The 20,620-nt window shown below is 39.7% G+C and overlaps 1 protein-coding gene across 1 annotated transcript in view; it reads left to right on the top strand.

Moving 5' to 3' along the window:
• The window catches only part of cnksr2a (connector enhancer of kinase suppressor of Ras 2a), a 74,030-nt gene extending 53,811 nt beyond the window's left edge, over positions 1–20,219 (top strand). The window contains exons 14-24 of the mRNA XM_030756606.1: positions 1,122–1,182; positions 4,452–4,627; positions 5,902–5,975; positions 6,094–6,165; positions 6,755–6,822; positions 9,813–9,910; positions 10,886–11,107; positions 11,599–11,740; positions 13,630–13,854; positions 15,954–16,141; positions 20,022–20,219. Coding sequence (XP_030612466.1) covers positions 1,122–1,182; positions 4,452–4,627; positions 5,902–5,975; positions 6,094–6,165; positions 6,755–6,822; positions 9,813–9,910; positions 10,886–11,107; positions 11,599–11,740; positions 13,630–13,854; positions 15,954–16,141; positions 20,022–20,219 — 1,524 coding nt within the window. The remainder of the gene's footprint in view (positions 1–1,121; positions 1,183–4,451; positions 4,628–5,901; positions 5,976–6,093; positions 6,166–6,754; positions 6,823–9,812; positions 9,911–10,885; positions 11,108–11,598; positions 11,741–13,629; positions 13,855–15,953; positions 16,142–20,021) is intronic.
• Positions 20,220–20,620: the final 401 nt, after the last annotated feature.

The raw sequence follows: 20,620 nt of genomic DNA, 5'->3' as shown, positions 1-20,620 counted from the left end.
CCTATAAGACTGATCTTAAGTCTTTTTTCAAATGTAGCGCCCCCCAGTGGCTATTAAAAAAATGCAGGCTTAAGGCACTTCCTTTTCATCTTAGGAATCTACATCCATCTTTGACACTGTCTATGGTGCTGCCTCAATATTAGCATCCTAAAAACAGGAAAAACTGTTTTATTTTTGGTTTTTGTTGACTAGTGTCCACTGTTAATCCTCAAAGACTCCACCATATATCCTTACCTCCATCTTTTTAAATGTCTTTAAACCTTTGCAGTTCTTCTGTTTTAGACAAACATAAATACATGAGCAGCTACTTGCAGTTACCTGGTCAGCCAATAAAAGTGTTAATTTACCCATAATTCACTGAACCATAATCCTACTTAAGATAGTCAAGGTCTAAGGTCTGCCTCTGCCTAATTGAATATATGACCAACATGACCCCACCCCTATTTGTGAGTTGCAGTGATTGTCTATGATGAATTTGAGAAATTATGAAAGACAGAGGGATAGACTTCTTTTTTGAGAATCTCTTCTGTTATACACAAAGACATTTGCACAACTTGAATGAGAATGATCACTTTTTGAAACTAGTACCCGTCTGTACACCTGTACAACTTCTGAAAAGCACAAACTAATATGAGCGGATTCAGTGTAACTTTTAAGCATGCCAAGTAACTGGGCACGTCGGGGTTCACCATCAGACTTTGCCAAACCTTTTTTTGGATGTTTGTCCTTCATGTTTTGCTTACTGAAGTTTCTGTTTAATCCCACAGCTCCCCTGAGCTGCTCCCCTCACACTTCCTTCATCACCTGGACGTCCTATTGTGTCACCCAAACCTCCTTCCTGTCCTTTCCGTTCTATGTTTAGAGGTGTGAAAGTCGCTAACGTCCTCGGTGAGGTCGACTATTCCATCCCTGCATGTGTGTATATGTGAGTGAGGAAGAGATAATGAGAGAAGAGAGAGAGAGAGATCCCCCCCCCCCCCCGTCGCATTGCTCCCGCTCTCCCTAAGATCTGTCATCTTTTATATCCCAGAATTCACTGCAGCAAACAAAGGGCACTGATTCATCCTGACAGCCTGCCTCTTCCTCTCTCTCCTCTTCCTCTTCTTTCCAACCTCTCTCAGACATACCAACAGTCCTCCTCCTCCTCCTCTCTGCAGTCAAAGAACAGGAAGAAGAATAAAGGTAAGCAGGAAAGCCACCTGTTAGGTGGGAACAGATGCTGCCAGTTGTGGTCTCACTCATTTACTAATGGATGCAGGAAAAATGTGAGAACAGCTGCTGCTTCAGAAAGCCAGCAGTCATAGTAACACGTTATTTGATGCTGATCTGAACTGAAATGATGTGCTGCACTGACAAAAGTAACTCAAATAAACTTATATAGGAAATGCTCTTAGTTTCAATATTTGGCAGTTTGGTCAAATTTGTCATCACAACCTGCCTTTAATTAAGCTTTGGACCCATCGCTCACTGAGACTACATGACTGTGAGCCATAAGGTATGTTTGTATTGTAACAGCTGTTCTGAACCTGTAAAAGGTTTTTAATCTAATAATTAAAAAGATTAAAACTAACAGTGAACAATTGAAATTAAACTAAAGTAAAATTCAAAACTATAACTCTTGAGTAACCAAGAAGGAAAATTATCATTACTCGAACTGTACATGAAAATGAAGACTTCATATTTACACATGTAGACGTGGTCCTTAATCACCAGCTCAGGCACATCTGCTGCTCCCGTCCATGCATTTCAGCTTACAGATGGGCAGATTGACGGTCAGGTTCATGACTGCTGGTCTGAGTGGAGGTTTTACTGCCTAGCAGGAAAGCATCTAATATTTCCAGTCATTCATTCTTCATTATTCATTCTTCTCGAAGCAATTTCCACTCACCGTCTGAGCGCAACTTCTGTGTAGAGATCCAGTTTTCTGTTTTTGAGCTACTTGGATACATTTGGGCTACTTCCTCACCTTGTTCTAGTTGTTCTGTCACATTAGGAACTTTTAAAGAGCTTTAATTTATGGCTCTGCAATTTGCTAAGAAGGAAAGTTCAGTGGGAATCAATCTGATTTAAATCTACAGGAAATAGAGATAACCAGACTTGGAAGAGTCACCCTATTGCTGGCTATTAGAGGTTTAAGGGGCTTTGCAGGCATTTTTTATGCACAGTGTATGATATGACTCCACAAGCTCTAGTTTTACTTTAAAATGACAGCCCCCCCCCCAAAAAAAAAAAAAAAAAAAAAAAACTGCAGAGGATGCGCAAAGTCAGTAGGACTAATAGTTAGCAGCTGAGGTAGGTTTTAGTAGGTTTTAGTAAAGGTACATAACTGTGTAACATACCAGTATTATAGAAATAACAGTTACACTGGATCAAACAGGCCCCTTTGTCTAGGTTTTTCCTGTGATGGTACTGAATGAAGTTTAACTGACTGAAGTTCTAATACTGCATTGACCATAACTGGTGCATAATTGGCCAGTTAGCTTGGATGTTCTTCTGACCAGCTGTGCTCTGAGGAAAACACATTTTAGCTCTCATTAGCTTACGTTAACGGAAATAAGTGTTGCACCATTCAAAGCCTGCAAATTTACGCTTCATTTTTTTTGTCTCTTGAGGAAGCTGCATGAAACTATTGGACCTTATAAACAAATGAAGAGCCCACATTGATTTTTGCGTATGCCAATCAATGTGGGAACAGAAATGGACAAACACAGTCGATATGCAATTAAGATTCACTTATATGTGTGATAATTTAGTCTGAAATATGTTGTCGGTGTTAACAACTGCTTATTATTTACATTACTTGTGTGGTAATCAGTCGGTTTGGCTCAAATCATCAAGTGGTCACATTTAAGAAGTTGGAAACAGTAAATATTTTTCCTATAATAAATGATTTTAATGAATCATAGACTACAAAATTGTATTGTAATATAAACTGACAAATTGCTCTAGTAACACTCAGTATCAAAGTCAATTTTTCCACATTTTTGTGATCATTTATTAACAGTAATGCATAATTGAAAAGACTCATTGCTTTTCATGCATTTCACAGTTTGGGCCGAGCCAAAGAAAACACGATTTGTGGTTTTAACAGTTAAAATAAACACTCAATATGTGATAAAATGATGGTATAAAATAACAAAATAGGAGTAATTTGCTTATGAGGTAGTTTTCCCACCTTGTAATCATTTCATACTCATGCAGTCTGTGCAGACAGCTCTGTATTTGCATTTTAACACGTTCCCATTTCACATGTTTTGATGAGTGTGCTGCAGACTGGACTGCAGGCAAGTTCGTGTTCAGTTAATGTGCACGCATCACAGAATCCAGCATTTCTTTATGTCTCTCTTAACAGTTAGACTACTTATGTTTGTCACATTCATATTGGGATCATAAGACCAGTTCTTGCCTTTCTCTATTTCTTCATATAAACGGCTCAGTCGATTCTTTTCTTTATCATTTTTTGGATGATTTTACTCGTTGCCATCAGTTTATTTTTTTGCCTCTCTGACCAAACCTTTTTTTTTTTTTTTGTCTTTCACCACACTAACAAGGATCAACATGTTGAAAGGGATTTTTTTTTTTTCCAGAGGCCTTTTGCTTGTTTCACCATCTGCCATTGTGAGAAAGCTTTAGCTCCATCTGCACATTTTGTCAACGTCTTTGTTTGTTTACTGCAATTAAACCAAAGTTTCAAAATGAGTGTGATAATAATGATGTATTCACAGTTCCACTGCTCCAAGTGGTACTCTTATCAAATGTGTAATGAAATATTATTAACTCTTTTAGTTGAGGGTGAGGGCGGAGAAAAAAAATCTTAATTTGCTGTAGCAAGTAGTTCTCTTTTAAGGCTAAATTGGTGATGGTATCAGCTTGTAGCCTGGAGCTGCTGCACAGGAAATGGAGAATAATCATTATTAGAGAGCACTTTTGGGTATATAGCATTTTAATTATGTCCAGACTCAAAACCTTTTCTTAATGCATCGTTGAGGTATAGTTTTTCGTGTCGATTTCCTTTAGCCACATATGTAAATGGAGTATCGTAACCATGTTAAAGGACTTTCATCCAGCACAGTGCAAGTTTCTCTGTGGCCCTCGAGTGAGAAGCCAAGTTCCCCTGCTAATCTTTAATGAGGAGCCTGCTGAGAAAAATGTTACAGGGCTTTTATGCCAGAAGGAAAAGGCAATTTTTATTAAACACCTCTTACCTTACTGCAGTGCAGTGGCATTCTGTCAAATCCAGAGACTGAAGTATTGCCAAGAATCATTGCTACATTAGGATGTGACATTTTGTGGAAGATTTGCACGCTGAAGTGAGAACTTACAAGCAGGATTAGTGCTACCCTTTGAATCACACATTTTTCCCTTCTTTGAGTTCATGCTTTCTTCTAGTTTTGAGAGTCTTTTCTGTCCATGAACACCGCAGCCTTCACATTTCCTCTGTGTTGTTCCAGGACGAAGTTTGGCCTCGCTGAGTCGGAGGCGTGTTTCCTGCAAGGCGCTGGGCAGAGGAGACTGCGAGGGCTGGCTGTGGAGAAAAAGGGATGCAAAGGGTTACTTTTCACAGAAATGGAAGAAGTACTGGTTTGTTCTGAAGGACAACTGCCTGTACTGGTACATCAATGAAGAGGTACGTCTCAAAACTCATATTGGAGTTTTTACTGACACAAAAATGACAATTTAGCAGAAACCACATTACCACAGTAGGGATCTGAAATTACAACACCATGCAAGTGAAAACTATGTGTTTGAAACTGCTCTCTTAGCTGGTGTGTGATAAAGCCAGCGAGAGAAGTTTCTATATAGTTGTATTAAAGGGAAAGTATACTTGTATCAAGACAAAATATACCTGGTCCTTAGCAGGTCCTAAAATAAAGTAAACCTGGGCAGCTTGCTGTGATTCAGCTAACCATTCAGTATATCAAAGCATTCTATTTGTCTGATGGCAAAAGTTTGGCCCAGATTGGATCATGCAGCAGGACACTGATCTCAAGCACAGCAGCAGATCTCCAGCAGAATGTCTGAAAAAGAAAAGAATCAAAGTATTCCAATGGCCCAGTCAAAGTCCAGACCTCAACCCGATTAAAAAGCCATGACAGAACCTTAAGAGAGCTGTATGTAAACAAATTCCTGCAAATCTCAATGAACTGAAACAATGTTGTAAAGAAGAGTGGGCCAGAATGAGAGCAATACTCAGGTAAAAAGATTTCAACTTGTCAGCCTTTTTGTGGATGGTCATCTCATGCTGTTGCTGATTTGGCTCAGACTAAAAAATCTCAGCTATTATCCATTTGCCTTTAAATTTAAAAGCAACTTTCATAATTCCCAGAGGATAAATCTGAGAAACATGACCCACTTGGTGACCCCACAACTTTTCTTTTTTTTTTACCACCATGAGATTAACATTTGTAATTGGATGGATGGATGGATGGATCTTTTAAAAACCCTTTGGCTAGACTGCTATGGAATTTATATAATCATGGTTTCCAGAGGATAAATCATACTTAATTTGGTATGAATTCTGATATTTACTAAATGATGAAACAGGACATTAATACTCAGGGTTTTTAAAGAATAACAATCTACCCAACTATAGTCCAAACTGTCATGAGATTTAGTAAAAATATGAATGGTTTCCAGAGGATAACTCCAACGTAACCCTGAAGCGCCGGTTTCCTGGCCTTACTAGCCGCAAACAGCTGGATAAGACGTACTGTATCATTTTCCCAGTGCTTTGGTTTATGGCTAAATATGTAAAGAACCAATTTCCAACTGGCCCATTTTTTTTAGTACAGTGTAGCATAATCTTAGCCTGTTAGCATTTGAAAATAAGATGGTGATCATAGTAACAATTACCTGATACTTATAATACAAATGATGTCTTTCTCCTCTCTGTTTGTTCAGGATGAAAAAGCTGAGGGTTTTGTCAGTCTTCCAGAGTTTAAGATTGATCGAGCCAGTGAATGCCGCAAGAAGTAGTAAGTGCTTAACAAAAGCAGGTCTCCTGCATATTTGTGTGTCTATGTTTTGTGCAGTTTGCATGCTCTTATATGTCTGAATGTGTGCCTGCAAAAATAACCCCCTCTATCTCTCTAGTGCTTTCAAAGCTTGTCACCCCAAGGTCAAGAGTTTCTACTTTGCAGCAGATGGAGTGGATGACATGAACAGGTAAAGGAGCGTGTGCGGGATGAAGGTTATGTAGCAGGGCAGACTTCAACCTGGGTGGCAAAACAGCATAAAAGAGCCTCCAAAAAGTAAAAAGAAAGAAATATGTTTCCTTTAATGAATAAGAAGGTTTTTTATTAGCAAAGATTTAAAGTACATATCCAGTTTTGAGCTGTGCAACAATGTGTGAAACCTTGTTAAACACCACAAATTTTCATATGTATTGCTCTTTTGATGCAGCACACTAAGGATAATATATTATAACCTATTTTTTGTCATATCTTATCGACTTTCTAGCAAATTAATATATATTTGTTCAACCATTACTCATATGACATGTAAAACATGATATACTTATCTGCTTATTTGGTGCAGTTATGACTCTGGAGATCAGTTAGAAGGGCTTCTATACCTTTTCAAACTTTTAAAAAAGACCAAAAATGGAAATAAAAAGGAATAATAATTTATTTTGATGCCATTATTTATGTGCGCTGTGAGACTTTGGGACCCCAAGAAAGCTCATTATTTTGACTTTTAATTATTTGTTTGTGGACATTATGAAATATTCCTGATTATTCCGTCCCTCTGTTAGGTGGCTGAGTCGTCTCAACATGGCTGCTGTGGGCTATGCAGAGCGAGAGAGGATACGCCAGGATCAGGGTGAGGGCTCATTCAGTGACTTGGTGACAGGTTCTTGAGAAGATGGGTGCTCCAGGATGTCATCTTTAGCCACAAACCTTCTGAACTCTTATTTTCCCAGAATAGCTGGATTAATCTCCCAAGAACTTACAGGGAGGAAAGATTTGTTAATGGGCAACTAATGACCCCCTACCACACACGGCTGTTTCATTACACCCCCAGGCACTCAGAAACCAAACAGTATTTTGTGACCCGCTTGTTAATGTGATGCAATTAGATATTTCTGGAGCCATATGCTCCTTCAGTTCCCAAAAACTAACAAGCGCAGAGGAATCATTAAGTTAAAAATGGTCCAGTTTCTTTCAACTCTTAATGAAGTAATACGTTTAGATGTTCTCCAGGTATTTTTGTGTCCAGGCATCCATGGAAAAAAAGGATTTATGAGTTTAATTTGAATTTAACATAAAGTTAACAATAAGCAAGCTAGCTTACTGACATCCAAAATAATGTGCCTTGTTCTGGCAAAAGTATTTCTAAAAACAAAACAAGGATTTGTAGGATAATAAAGCGAGGCTAGTTGGCATAAAGGTCTGCCACTGCATGGTTAGCTAGATATTGTGAGGCTAATAGAAATGCAGCAGTAAATTCAATATATATTATCTGAGACGTTTTACCATGAAGGCTAAATTGTTGTCTACAAAAGCAGACATTGAAGGTCAGTCACTGAAAAACACACCCAAAAACAGAAGAGACTACAGCCAAGGGAGTGAAATGACACCATTCACAATGGAGAAGGTTGCTGTGTTCGAATCCACCCTTCCTGTGCGGAGTTTGCACGTTCTGCCTGTGTCTGCGTGGGTTTTCTCCGGGTACCCCGGTTTCCTCCCACAGTCCAAAGACATGCAGTCAGTGGAGTTAGATTAATTACTGATTCTAAATTGGCCTGTTGTGTGAATCTGAGTGACTGGTTTTCTGTCTCTGTGTTAGCCCTGCGACCGGCTGATGACCTGTCCAGTGTGTATCCTGCCTCTTGCCCTATGACAGCTGGGATAGGCTTCAGTGCCCCCGTGACCCTAAAAAGTGGAAGAAAATGGATGTCTGGGATACAGTTAGCTGGAGGCTGCAGCATACTCTGAGACTTCTGAAAAGCTTAGATTAAAGGTTTTCTATATGTGTTTAGTCCTAATCATATTTTTTTAAAAGAGTTAAGTATATGTGTAGAATAACCAAATAGGTTTTTGACACTTGTGTCTACTCAAACTCAGCCATAAATACAGTAGATCACAGATTAACTTGTTTTTATTATTATCATTATTTTTAATGTTAGACATTATATTAATTTGAATATGAGTTAGAAGCTACAAATATTGGCAGTTTTTTTTTTTAACGAATACCTTTATTAGTCCCACAATGGGGAAATGACAGTTAATTACATATTAATTATTTATGAGTAGTTGGATCATAAATATAACTGTTGGCTGCTGACTTACAGCAGATGAATTAATGTATCCAATGTATAAAAAATATTTGAAAAGGAATGAAGTCAAGTTTCACTTGAAGATGTGATGTTGTAGTGAAAAGCTGTCATGTGAGAGCCCAAGTCAGAGTTTCAATAAACAGGAAGTGAGCTTTAATCCAGATTCCAAAATTAGTCCCAGGAAAAAAAATTCAGAAGATACAAAGGACCAGGTGATCCAAAACAATGCCAAGAACAAACACAAAACAGAGCTGACATTTGGGAGGCTAAATGGTACAATACAACAAGGAACAAAGAAAGGCAGGGCTATTTATACACACAGAGGTAATCAGGGGATAGGACACCAGAGGGTAACTAGACACAGTTGAAACTAATCTAGACAATGACAGGGAGGAAGTGAAACTAAACATATGACACATGAGACAAGTTGGCTAACAAAATGAAACAGGAAATGAACAGCAACCAAAAAAATAAAGGAACACTTTTATTGAGCTGGTCACTTATGTATCAAAGGGTTGTTAATCAGTTTCAGCTGCTTTGCTGTTAATAAAATTAACAACAGGTGCACTAGAGGGGCAAGAATGAGAGAACCCCCAAAACAGGAAAGTTTTTTCAGGTGGAGGCCACTGGCAGATTTTCCCTCCTCATCTTTTCTGACTGGTTTTTCGCTAGTTTTGTGTTTGGCTAGGGTCAGTGTCACTATTGGTAGCATGCTGGCATACCTGGACCCTACAGAGGTCGCACAAGTAGTCCAACTCCTCCAGGATGACATATCAATACGTGCCATTGCCAAAAGGTTTGCTGTGTCTCCCAGCACAGTCTCTGACCCCCTGTGCTTTTCACAGAGACCAGGTTCACCCTGAGCACATGTGACAAACGTGAAAGGGTCTGGAGAAGCCGTGGGGAACATTATGCTGCCTGTAACATAATTCAGCATGACCACTTTAGTGGTGGGTCAGTAATCGTCTGGGGAGACATGGGGGGATGTCTACAGGCTAGGCAACGGCACCCTGAACCATTAGGTGTCAGGATGAAATTCTTGGAGCCATCGTTAGACCCTACAGTGGTGCCGTGGGTCCTGGGTTCCTCCTGGTACATGACAATGCCCAGCCTCATGTGGGAAGAGTATGCAGGCAGTTCCTGGAGGATGAAGGAACTGATACATTGACTGGCCCCCACGCTCACCTGGCCAATGTTGCTTCCTATGACCAATGTTGCGTCCTTTTCCTAACACATTACCCAGTCCATATCAGTATGGATATCCGGTATGATTTTTTTCCCATTGAGATCTGATGTGTTCCTTTAATTTTTTGAGCAGTCTATTTACAGTCTAAGCAAATATGTAAAATGTGCATCCATCCATCCATTCTCTTCCGCTTATCCTTTTCAGTGTCACAGGGGTGCTGGAGCCTATCCCAGCCACAGGTCGCCAGCCTGTCGCAGGGCCAACACATACTACTACAAATACACAGGATGGATGATTGATTCTAGTTGGATGGAAGGATCTAACAGTATGTGTGTGGGTTTCCTGCAGATTACTGGAGTGAAAGTGAACATGAGGATGATGCCGCCTCCAGCCCCAAACAGGACAGTCCCCCACCTCCATATGATACCTACCCACGGCCTCCATCAGTGAGTCACACACACACACACACACACACACACACACACACACACACACACACACACACACACACACACACACACACACACACACAAACTCTGTTACAACTCACACAAAGTGGATACAGTACTTGAGAGGCAAAAACCCGGCCCTGTCCACTGTAAAAGGTGGAATTATTGCCAATAAAGCCCACAGATAGTGCTGGGAATATATTTAGCATAATTCTTGCTATAACTGAACTTGAAATGGGTTGCTCTACATCTGTGGTTCCCAAAGTGTGGGTCATGGCCCAACAGGGGGCCGTGAAGGTACTTCAGGCGGGGCCGCAGTAATAACAACAGAAATTCTTTTCTTTTCTTTTTTTCTTTTTTTTAACCTTTATTTTACAAGTAAAAATTTTAAGAACAGTTCTCATTTACAAATTACTCACAAGTATGCATAGTTACATATGTACATACAGTAAATGTATTCATCTATATAAAAAGTGAATTGAAACAGGTAATAGGAGGTGGTTAGTTAGTGATATTAATCATTACTAGGACCTAAATTTACTGCTCTTGTATTGAAGTTTGTGTCCCAGCAGGTCACATATTGGCATTATCACTTTACATATGACTGGGTAGTGTTAGCAATTTATAGTCAACAGCCCGTGTTGTTTATGGTTATTGAATAAAAATTTTAAGAAAATACATCACGTTCTCTTGTATTTTGATGAGAGTGTGTGTGTGTGTGGGGGGGGGGCAGCACCTTGTTAGTTTGAGTAATCAGAGTAAGAAAACACACAAGCTCCAAAGTTTTAAGATAATAATTGAGTCGCTGAAACACTTCTGCTTTGTCTTCTTGTCTCTCACCTACCATCTCACAAACTTATTCAATCAGGCAGTCATGTTGATGAAATCCTTTCTTTGAAGTGTGTCATTTTGGTCGAATGAGACAAGGTGATCATTTGATGTCTGCCACATTGTCTCCTTTCCCTCTATCAGATGAGCGCCTATTTGGAAGGAGGTCGGACCACTCGGCTGTCTTCCACAGAGACGTCTCGCTCTCGCTCATCCCAGGAGGACTTCCTCTGTGGCGAGCCTCCAGCTGCAGCTGCAGAGCCACAGTACCACCCTGGTCCTCTAGGGGGAGGCAGCACACACAGTGGGAGAAAAGCAGGGGGCAGCAGCAGCAGCGACGTGCAGTACAGATGTGATCCTGTAGAGGTGTGTGACGTTGCTGTTCTTGCGACTTTGCCGTATAAATTTACTTTTAAGCCTGAATGTACACTCACCAGCCATTTTACTAGATACACCTGTTCAACTGCTTGTTGAACTGATGCCTAATCAGCCAATCACCTGACATCAACTAAATACATTAATCCATGAAGACATGGTAAAGATGACCTGCTAAAGTTCATGTTGAGCATCAGAATGGGGAAGAGAGGTGATTTAAGTGACTGAAAGTGGCATAGTTAATGGTGCCAGATCGGCTGGAAGATGATAAATATAATGCAAGAAACTACCATTTCCTAATTAGAATATTTAGTTAAATACATTTTACCAGAACTAAACCAATGCGTATGATATATGAGCTGTCTTCCTGAGGGAATGCTTAGATCACAGTTGTTGTCATCCACTAAAAGTGTCACATCTGCTCAGTTTGGTAGGCCTACTGAACATAATTTGCAATTTTTATCTGTTTCTGGTTCCTGTAGTACCGATCCAGTCCTGCAGGGGGCAGCAGTGAGACGGGGTCCCCGGGCCGCTCTTCATCATCTCAGAGACGCTCTTGGCAGGACCTGATTGAGACACCGCTGACCGAAGCTGGACTGCACTACCTTCAAACTGGACCACTTGGTAGTGCACAAAAGTCTATTCAGTTGCTTGAATTCATACACATTCGTGTTAGTGACTCTTTTAATAACTTACGTTTAAGGAAACAGTGGGTGACATGGCAGTTATGTCCAACTTTAATACTGTCTATGGTTCATAGCTGTCACAGCTGTCTATGGCAGTTCTCACTATGAGATAGCTTAATTTTTGTACAGGGGAAGAGGTAATAACAGATTGTCTATATTGCTGCACACAGAACATTGAGAGGTCCAAATTGTGTTTTCTGCACATGGACTTTTCCTGGGCTGGCTGCTTAAGTAATTTTTGTGACTTTCTTATTTTTTTTTTATCTATCTGGCAGAAATACCAGTTTTGTCTTGAGCTATAACTTAGCTCCAAAAGTGTTTGGTCGATTGTTGTAACAATGCTTCTTACACTGCTGGAAAGCCAGTTTATTTCCCCTTAAATGCGTCACATTTATAAAGAAAATGCATTTGTGGGTTGAGCAGCAGAGTTGAAGTGTGGGTTGCACCCATGAAAAACTTGCCAAATCTTTTCTGCTAATGCCAAACAGCTTATTCTGCTATTGACTCTTGTTTGGTGTCACTTATTGAAGTCTGAAGAGACAAGACATATTGGAAATTTAAAAATTTATTCATTTAACAAACAGGGGCCTCGGAAGCATGTGGAAGAACCATACACAGCCACAACAGCCTGGCACCTCCTCCTCACCAGCTTGGTCATGCACTGCTGTGGGATGGCATCCCATTCTTCAGCCAGCATTTGTCGCAAGTCAGCTAATGTGGTTATGTTGGTCACTCTGGCACAAACAGCACACACAAGCTGATCCCACACGTGTTCAGTGGGGTTGAGGTCAGGACTGCAGGCATCCTCTCCATATCCTCTCCACTCCAAATTCTGGAGGTACTCTTGGATAAACCCCACTCTGTGGGGCCAAGCTTTGTCAACGTGGAGGATAGAGTTTGGTCTCAGACTGTGGAGATATGGGATTGCCGCTGGTTGCAGAATCTCATCTCGATATCTCTCTGCATTGAGATTGCCTCAATGATGACAAGCCTAACTGTCAGCACCTGGGGTACCAGAAGCATGCCAATGCCAATGCCAATCAGCTTATTCTGGGATAGCAGAATAAGCTGTTTGGCATCGGCAAGGAAGATTTGGTAAGTTTTTCATGGGTGCACCCTGCATACTCAACTCTGCTGCTCATCCCACAAATGCATTTAAGGGGAAATAAACAGGCTTTTCAATGGTACAAGATTTATTGCCAACAAGCATTGTTATAGCAAAGAAATAATCGACCAAACACAAATCTACTTACTTTTTGTGCTAAGTTTATATTTGGGATCTTGTATTATTACCCATTTGGACTTTTACCTCATCACATTTATCAGTAAAAGTAATAGAAATACAAAAATAATCTATTTAATTTGAGGTACCTTAGACTGAAATATTATTAATACCAAGAAAATTTAGCAGCAAGGCCTCTCTAGAAATTGTGCTATTGTAATTCTGGAAGCTCCACATCCACAGAGCAGAATTTCTTCAGTTTTGACAGGAACTGCTCTCTGCTCAAGAAAAGGTTGCCATGAAAACTGTCTGCCCTATAATCTGTGATCACCAGCGTCAGCTTTACAAGGGCTCCCCCTCATAAATATACTTGTGACAGTAGTTGAATATTTTATGCAGTCACCGATGTGTTTTATATATTATCTTGTGTTTTATAGTAACTGCATGTGTTCAGTGTTTTTCTCTCTGACTTTAAAGTCAGTCAGAACATATATAAAATAAGTTTTACTGTATTGTACAGTGTGTTCTTTTAAAGAAACAAGTCATATTGTATTGATAATTACTGAGACTGAATTCAGTCTGAATTTTTTTTCTTCTCGTTGCAGAGGATGCCGTCTTTGCTGAGCCAGGCCCCGGTGGCGGCTCGATGATGGCCGGAGCTGTTTACACTCTTCCTGCTCCGAGGAATGTCCCGTTGCCCATGGCAATGCAGAGGCTGATTCCTATGGCAACCCAGGGAGGGAAACCCCGCAGCTTCACACTGCCACGAGACAGCAACCTCCACACACTCCTCGCGCCGCCTGCGAAAGAAGAACAGCAAACACACAACGGTGAGTTCTAACAGGAGCAGGCGTGTGGTGTTAAATGCATGCAAGGGCACAGAGAGCTTAAAGCTAATCCAGAAACATTATTTTTATTCAGCATGTTTTAACAACAAGCCAGCTGTACAGTAAAATAAAACCAGCATTCATATATATTATACAGTGTACAGAGATTTTAGGTAATAAAACCAGCCTTTGATTCAGCCACAGCATTTAAACATCTGGATGCTGGAAAGGAGCAAAATCACTTACCAAGCAAGCAGTGCTGAGTTAAGAGAAAATTAAATTCAAATAATGCATAAACTTTCATTTTATGAATAAATAGTGGAATTATCTAGATATATGAAATCTTAAATAGGAAAAAAATAATGAAATCTCTCAAAAGAGGGTATAAATGATGTAAAACCAGCCACTCCCAAACCAATGAATACTATATTCCACTTTAAGGGCCATTAGTGAGGTTGCTGCTTTGTTTAAAAGCAAGCAGAAAGCCTCACAATTCAAGCAGTGAAAAGCCTTTTAAAATAACAGAACTGAAACAACAGCAGCTCTTTACTTTCCCCACGAGAGTGCAAGCAGCAACCTCTGTGGGTGAAAACTGAAGCCAACGCAAAAGTACCCAAAACTGCAGTTCCTCTCATGGCCACTTGAGGCCGTCCCAAAAAGTGGGTCAGTCCTGTGTTAAAATGCCCAACTTTACAGCTTTATAAAACATTTATTGCCTGGTAAAAACAGGTATCTTCAGACTTTATAACAGCTGAATGGTAGATTCATTTTTTTTGTAGAACTAAGACATCTGGCCTTACCTCTGCGAATTAGAGTCACTGAACTTAACCTGTGTTCATGCTGTTTTTGCCTTTTTGAGCAATTTAATCTAATCAGATGACAAACAATATGGCCTCCTGTGAAGTACAGTTTGTGCTAAGTGAAATTCTAGTATTTTATCGGTCTGTTAATAAGCACTGATCAGCCAGTATCTGTGCTTTGTACTTGTGCACTTTATGGCTGCAGATAGCAAACCATGCTTACTACCTTTAGCTGATAACTTAGGGCTCCACCCTCTTTTTCAAAAATTGCAACTTGCGGCAGCCAAAACACAAAGTTTGAGGCTTCAAAATGTGGCGTCCAAAACCAATGGATGACATCATGATGGCTAAGTCCCTCTTTTATATACAGTCTGTGTTGGGGCATTTGTTGAATTGCTGTGTGCTGCACGCTGTTTTCACTGTGAGAGCCCAATGAGGGAAAAATGCTTCCAAGTGGTCAGTCTTCCTCAGTAATAATGGGGGGGGGTTCAAACAATGACAGAAAATTCTGAGCTAGTTGTAGCCATTTATGCAAGAGCTGGAATGAGCAGGTCTGGAAAAAAATATAATTGCATGTTTGGCCTTCTCAATTTTACTGAAGGACATTAAAGATTTTATGTTGGTGATTAATTCAGTGAAATAAGCTGGTACTGCTCTCAGTGATGTATTTTTTGGGTAACAGCGAAGAGGGAAAACGTGTCTCACTGTGAATGACAGCCACTAGAGACTGAGGGGACAAAAAAAGAAAGATTTTTTTTTTTTAAAGGTGAAGACGTCAGCACATGTGCTAGATATAAAAATGCTCTCAGGCAGACACATATCCATTTAAATCATCATCAGTATTAAGCAGAGCACACTGCGGCCATACATTGATCTAATGAGGCTACTGACACCGTGGTGCTCTTGTTGCCAAGGTGAGGGCAGGTGCATATGAAAAGAAAAGAATAAAAGGGTAAATAAGACTGATTTATGCAATTGCATGATATATGTATATTTGTTAGGGAATAGATTGAACAATCAATAATGATGTGAGCAAGGAAATAAAACTGCCAAAGTGAAGAGGGCGTCCCTGAGGCTGACAGGGTTTTCTGCTCATTAATAATCTTTCTGTGACTAATACAGATCATTACACAGTGTAGTCGATGTGTGGAGGTGTGCTGCTGTCCTCCAGTGGTTGATCTGAGATATAACTCGAGCCCCTCCTCGGCCTTTTAGCTTCCAATCCTGTGACAGATGTGAAGCAAAGAGTTAAAATCAACATTAAATGTGTGGCTCTCTGTTTCCCCTCTGACTGCTCTGAAGGTGGTAGCGAAGGCGCGTCCCTGGGCGACCTGTTTCGTGCGTGCGAGCAGGGTGGGGTCTGTCCTCTGGGTCGGGGGTCGGACGCCAAAGGTCAGTCAGAGTTCAGGCAGTCGTTCCTCCGAAGGGCCGCGGACCCTCAGCTCAACGAGCGCCTGCACCGCCTCCGCATACTGACCTCCACATTGAAGGTTGGTCCTTACTTTCACTCACATCAACACACACGTGCAAGAAGAATATGCACTCTTTCAGAAGCACAGAACTATTTCATTTCAGTCATGTGATGAGGCAACTGACCTTTCCCTAACCTCTCACCCAAACTCCTGTAGCTATACAGTACAGATGCCCGTTGCAGGTTTGTGAGATGTGTTTCATATTGCAGCAGATTTCTGGCCATTTGAAATAGCATAAAAAAACAAACCTTTGTAAAAAAACATTTTATAAGCAAGAAATTATGTTGAATTTGAAACATCAAAGCAAGCTATTGTTCTCTCCTGTGAGGCAGTATACTAAGATTACTACAATCAGTTGAAAAAAGAAAAACTAAGATTTTAATTAAAATAGTCTTTGATTTTTCTGATGCTTTTATTTTCAGTTATTTTCTTTTAACTTCAAATTATTATTTTTTATTAAATAAGGCCGATAGAGAAAAAAAAAAGCTAGGACACTAAAACGCAGACTCCCACTACCTTGAAACCACAGACTGTATATAAAAGATGGAAGTAGCCACCTTGTCATCACCTGGTGATTTTTGGACTATTTTGACGCCTCAAGTTTTCCATTTTGAGGGATCATCATCTTGGTTGAACTGCTTAGCCAAAAGAAAAAAAAAATAACTGATGTGACTTGTGGAGAAATCTTATCAACTAGCTATAGTCTTGGCTTGCTTAGTAAGCAGTATAATGAGATGATAATTTTGGTGAATGAAAAATGGGCTTTAAACTAAATATATCTGCCAGAATAAGTGTACAGACAACTCCTTACAATGACTTTAAGGTGAGTTACATTGTCCTTAGCTTTCAGTTATACTCAAACTCAAAGCAGCCACGCCCTTAATTCTCCATAACTTTAGTAGAGTTTAAACATTTGTAGGGTTCACATGAACAGTGAAATTAGCTAAAGACACCAAAGCACAAGGCTCTAAATGTCTTTATTTCTTCTGTAAATTGGTATGTTTTAACATGGGAGTCTATGTAGATTGCCTCACTATTGGCAGCCTCAAGTGGCCATTTGAGAAACTTCAGTTTTTAGGTACTTCTGCTTTGGCTTCATTTGCAGCCCTTCTTTGAAATAGGTGAAATATTTGACTTGGACACATTAGGAGGATAAACAGAAAATTACTCTGGGGAACAGAGAGCCTGGTAACATAGATACACTCCAAAATGAGTGGTCGCTGACTAAAAACAACAAACTGCACCAGTGTTAATTTCACTGACAAACTATTTTTGTCGTAGTTTTCGTCAACGACCCTTTTTTTCATGATGAAAACGAGACGATAACGAACTAAAAACTACCTAAAAGGATATAAACGATGATGAAATTAATTGACACTTTCGTCAATGAATGAAAATGAGACAAAAATGCTTGGCGGGGACGACATCCAATCAGAACTTACTTCATTTTGTGAAAGGCAGGGACAAGTTGGGAAAACATCCAATCAAATGCACAGTTGCGCAAATGTGATCTAAACCCAGAAAGGCCACACTAGCCTGTGAATTTTTCAGGCAGAGCAGGCCTACTCATCAATTTTTTATTGTTATGCTCAATAAACAAAGTCAGGTAAATAAAGATGTTGTTTGTTCAATATGTTTTTGTGTGTTTTGGTCTTTCAAGCATTAATAATATTCCATAACTTTTAATAAATGTTTAATTTCGTGTAAGTGTGTATAATGACCTATTCAAGTTTTGAATTGAAGAAAAAGCATTTACATTTTACACCCTTTATATTTTAGTTGACTGAATTGACTTTAGATTTAGTCGACTATTTTATTACGCTAATTAGTCGACTAGACTAATTAACTAGACTAAGACTAAAACTATTCAAATGACTAAATTATAAGTAAAACTAAATCAAAATTTGCTGTCAAAATTAACACTGAACTGCACTCCAGTAAGAGAAGGTGTTGCCAGTGGGTACTCACACAAACAATAAAGGCATAGGAACAGCGACTTTTGAGTCTGGAGCTTAGCAAAAGGTCAGTTTTGTTGAACTTGATTTATTTCCTTCTCGCAGAATTCATTTTTGTTAAATGCAACACCATATTTCATCTCATCTTACTGATCTTACAGGTCATAGTCCTCTAAAAGCTGTTTTTTTTTTTCTCCATTATTTGTTCACAAACCTTTTGAACCGGAAAGTTTCTTGAAATAATGGTTTACTTCAGACGTTTGTGTGAAGGTTATTTACCTAAAGGCAAAATGCGCTGCTTATAAAACTGAAATATTTGTTCTTTTCTGTTCAAAAATAAAACATTTTCTAAAACTACGATAGGACAATAGAAGAATGAGTCTCACCATGAGGATTTATTTCATAATGATATATTTCTAATCATTTCTGATTGTGATGCACACATAAACACACACACATGTGCTGGAAGATGTCTGTCTTGTTAGTTTTAGTGGCGTTATCTGTCACAGTGTGTCTCCTCAGAGTCTTCAGATGTCAAGCAGCCGTCTGTTGTTTCATGCTGTCTGAGCAGCAGTGATGCTCCCGGGCTGGGTGGCTCTTTTGCTGTTTTTTGTTTCTGTCTCTAGAGTTTGTTTCTTTGTTGCTTCCTCCGTGTATGTGGGTGGGATGGCAAGCGAGGGCATGGAGGCTTTGTCGCTTGCAGGTACACTAGCTTCTTTTTTTTTTTCTTTGTCTGGTTGGGTGAAGGAGCTTACGTGTGTGTCGCTTGTCTCGCGTCTTTTAAAGGTATATACCAAGCTTTGGGGGGAGTATGGATGAAAAGATTCTCCATCAAATAATCCTCAGAAGACACCACAGTGACCCCTGTAGAGGCCACACTTAATTGCTGTTTCCAAAGAATCAGGTTGGATTTGTGCGTTGAAGCAGCATCAACATATCTGCAGTGGTTGCTGTGGAAACAACAAAGGCTTGCATATTTTCTTTCTGTCTTTCTGCGTATTAAAATTGGACCAAAAAAACACGATATGTTTTAATGAGAATGCGATGCAGAATTTCTCAGTTGTAGCATGAAAGAATAAGAGGAAGAGAATAGAGTCATATATGTGCTTTAATAATGGCATTGTGGCATCAATTAAACAAAAAATCATCATGAACTGTTAATAAAAATAATAATAAAAGCATTTTTTTCAGCTGCTCCATTTGTTTCGAGGGCTCACCACAGCAGATGGATCGGGATTTTTGATTTGGCTCAGATTTTTACACTCGATCCCCTTCCTTACACAGTAATACTAATAATCCTCATACTATTACTACTATTAATAATAATAACAATAATCACGACATAGTCATATCAATTATCAAGCAGTATATAACGGTTTTAACAAATAGTAGATTGTTTTAGGTAAAGTGGAACAGTCTAGTATTTTTTATTATTATTATTCATAATTAGTACTTTTAATTTTTGTAATTGTGTATATTTTGATGTTTCCGTATTTTGATTTCTAACCCTGGGAAACATCAATAGTTTGACATGTTCCTTTATAAAAGTATATTCTTAGCAGACTATTTTATGATTTTTTTTTTTTTGTGCTAACTGTACAAAGATTATTACTAATTAGTGCAATTAAAAGTGCAGGTTAATGTACTGAATGATGAACTCAGAAGTAATTTCATGCTGTTCAAATTTACATTGAATTACTTCAGAAATAGCCCGTGCATTAATCCTGACTACACATGAAGGTGTATTGAATATACATAACAATGACAGATAAAAAATGTTGTTTTTTAGTGATTTTATTACTAAACATGCAAGATGATCAAATCTCCCCAAATCTTAGTGTATCCCCATAAGTGTGTGTCTTGCTTTCCGTGTGTCTGCGTCTTAAAGAAGAGCGATATTTTGCAAAGTGACCCGCCCCTCCTGTGTTTCTGCATCCCCATAGGACAGGGAGGGGGAGCTAGCACTGATTGACAGGCTGCTGGCCAATCCCCAGCTGTCGTCGGCAGAGTTCCAGGAGTGGAAGAGGGCCTATCAGGAGCTGTTCACTCAGGAGTCGAACTCGGCCGCCGAATCAGATCCCGGCCCACCCCTGACCCCCTCGCTCTCTCACACGCACTCCTACATCGAGACTCATGTCTGACGCGCAAAGCAAAAGCAACGCACACGCTTAAATTGCTCTCATCACCTGATTTTGGATTGAGCTGAACAAATTGCAGCTGATGTTCTGAGGCATCGGGGTTGCGATCAGAGGACTCTTAGTGACGGACTGAGTTGAGAGGCGAGAGTAGGGATGTGCTTTGAGCAGCCGCAGTGTAACAAGTGCAATGTGACATTTTTGTGGAGACCCTCATGTCACATCAGTCTTTGAGCTGATTGGTTATGCCACTCCAGCTGGCTCGAGGGTGGACAATAACACTGATTCTTGAGTATTACATATTAGCTTCTGTGCTCTATACCTAAAATACTCTCCATGGAAAAACCATATAAAGAAGGATCTTCATCACCTTCGTACAGACTTCTCATCCATTGGGATGACAGAGT

This window comes from Archocentrus centrarchus, chromosome 20, assembly GCF_007364275.1.
Source record: "Archocentrus centrarchus isolate MPI-CPG fArcCen1 chromosome 20, fArcCen1, whole genome shotgun sequence".
Lineage (NCBI taxonomy): Eukaryota > Metazoa > Chordata > Actinopteri > Cichliformes > Cichlidae > Archocentrus > Archocentrus centrarchus.
The sequence above is the reverse complement of the archived record's forward strand: the minus strand, read 5'-3'. Positions and strand labels throughout refer to the sequence as shown.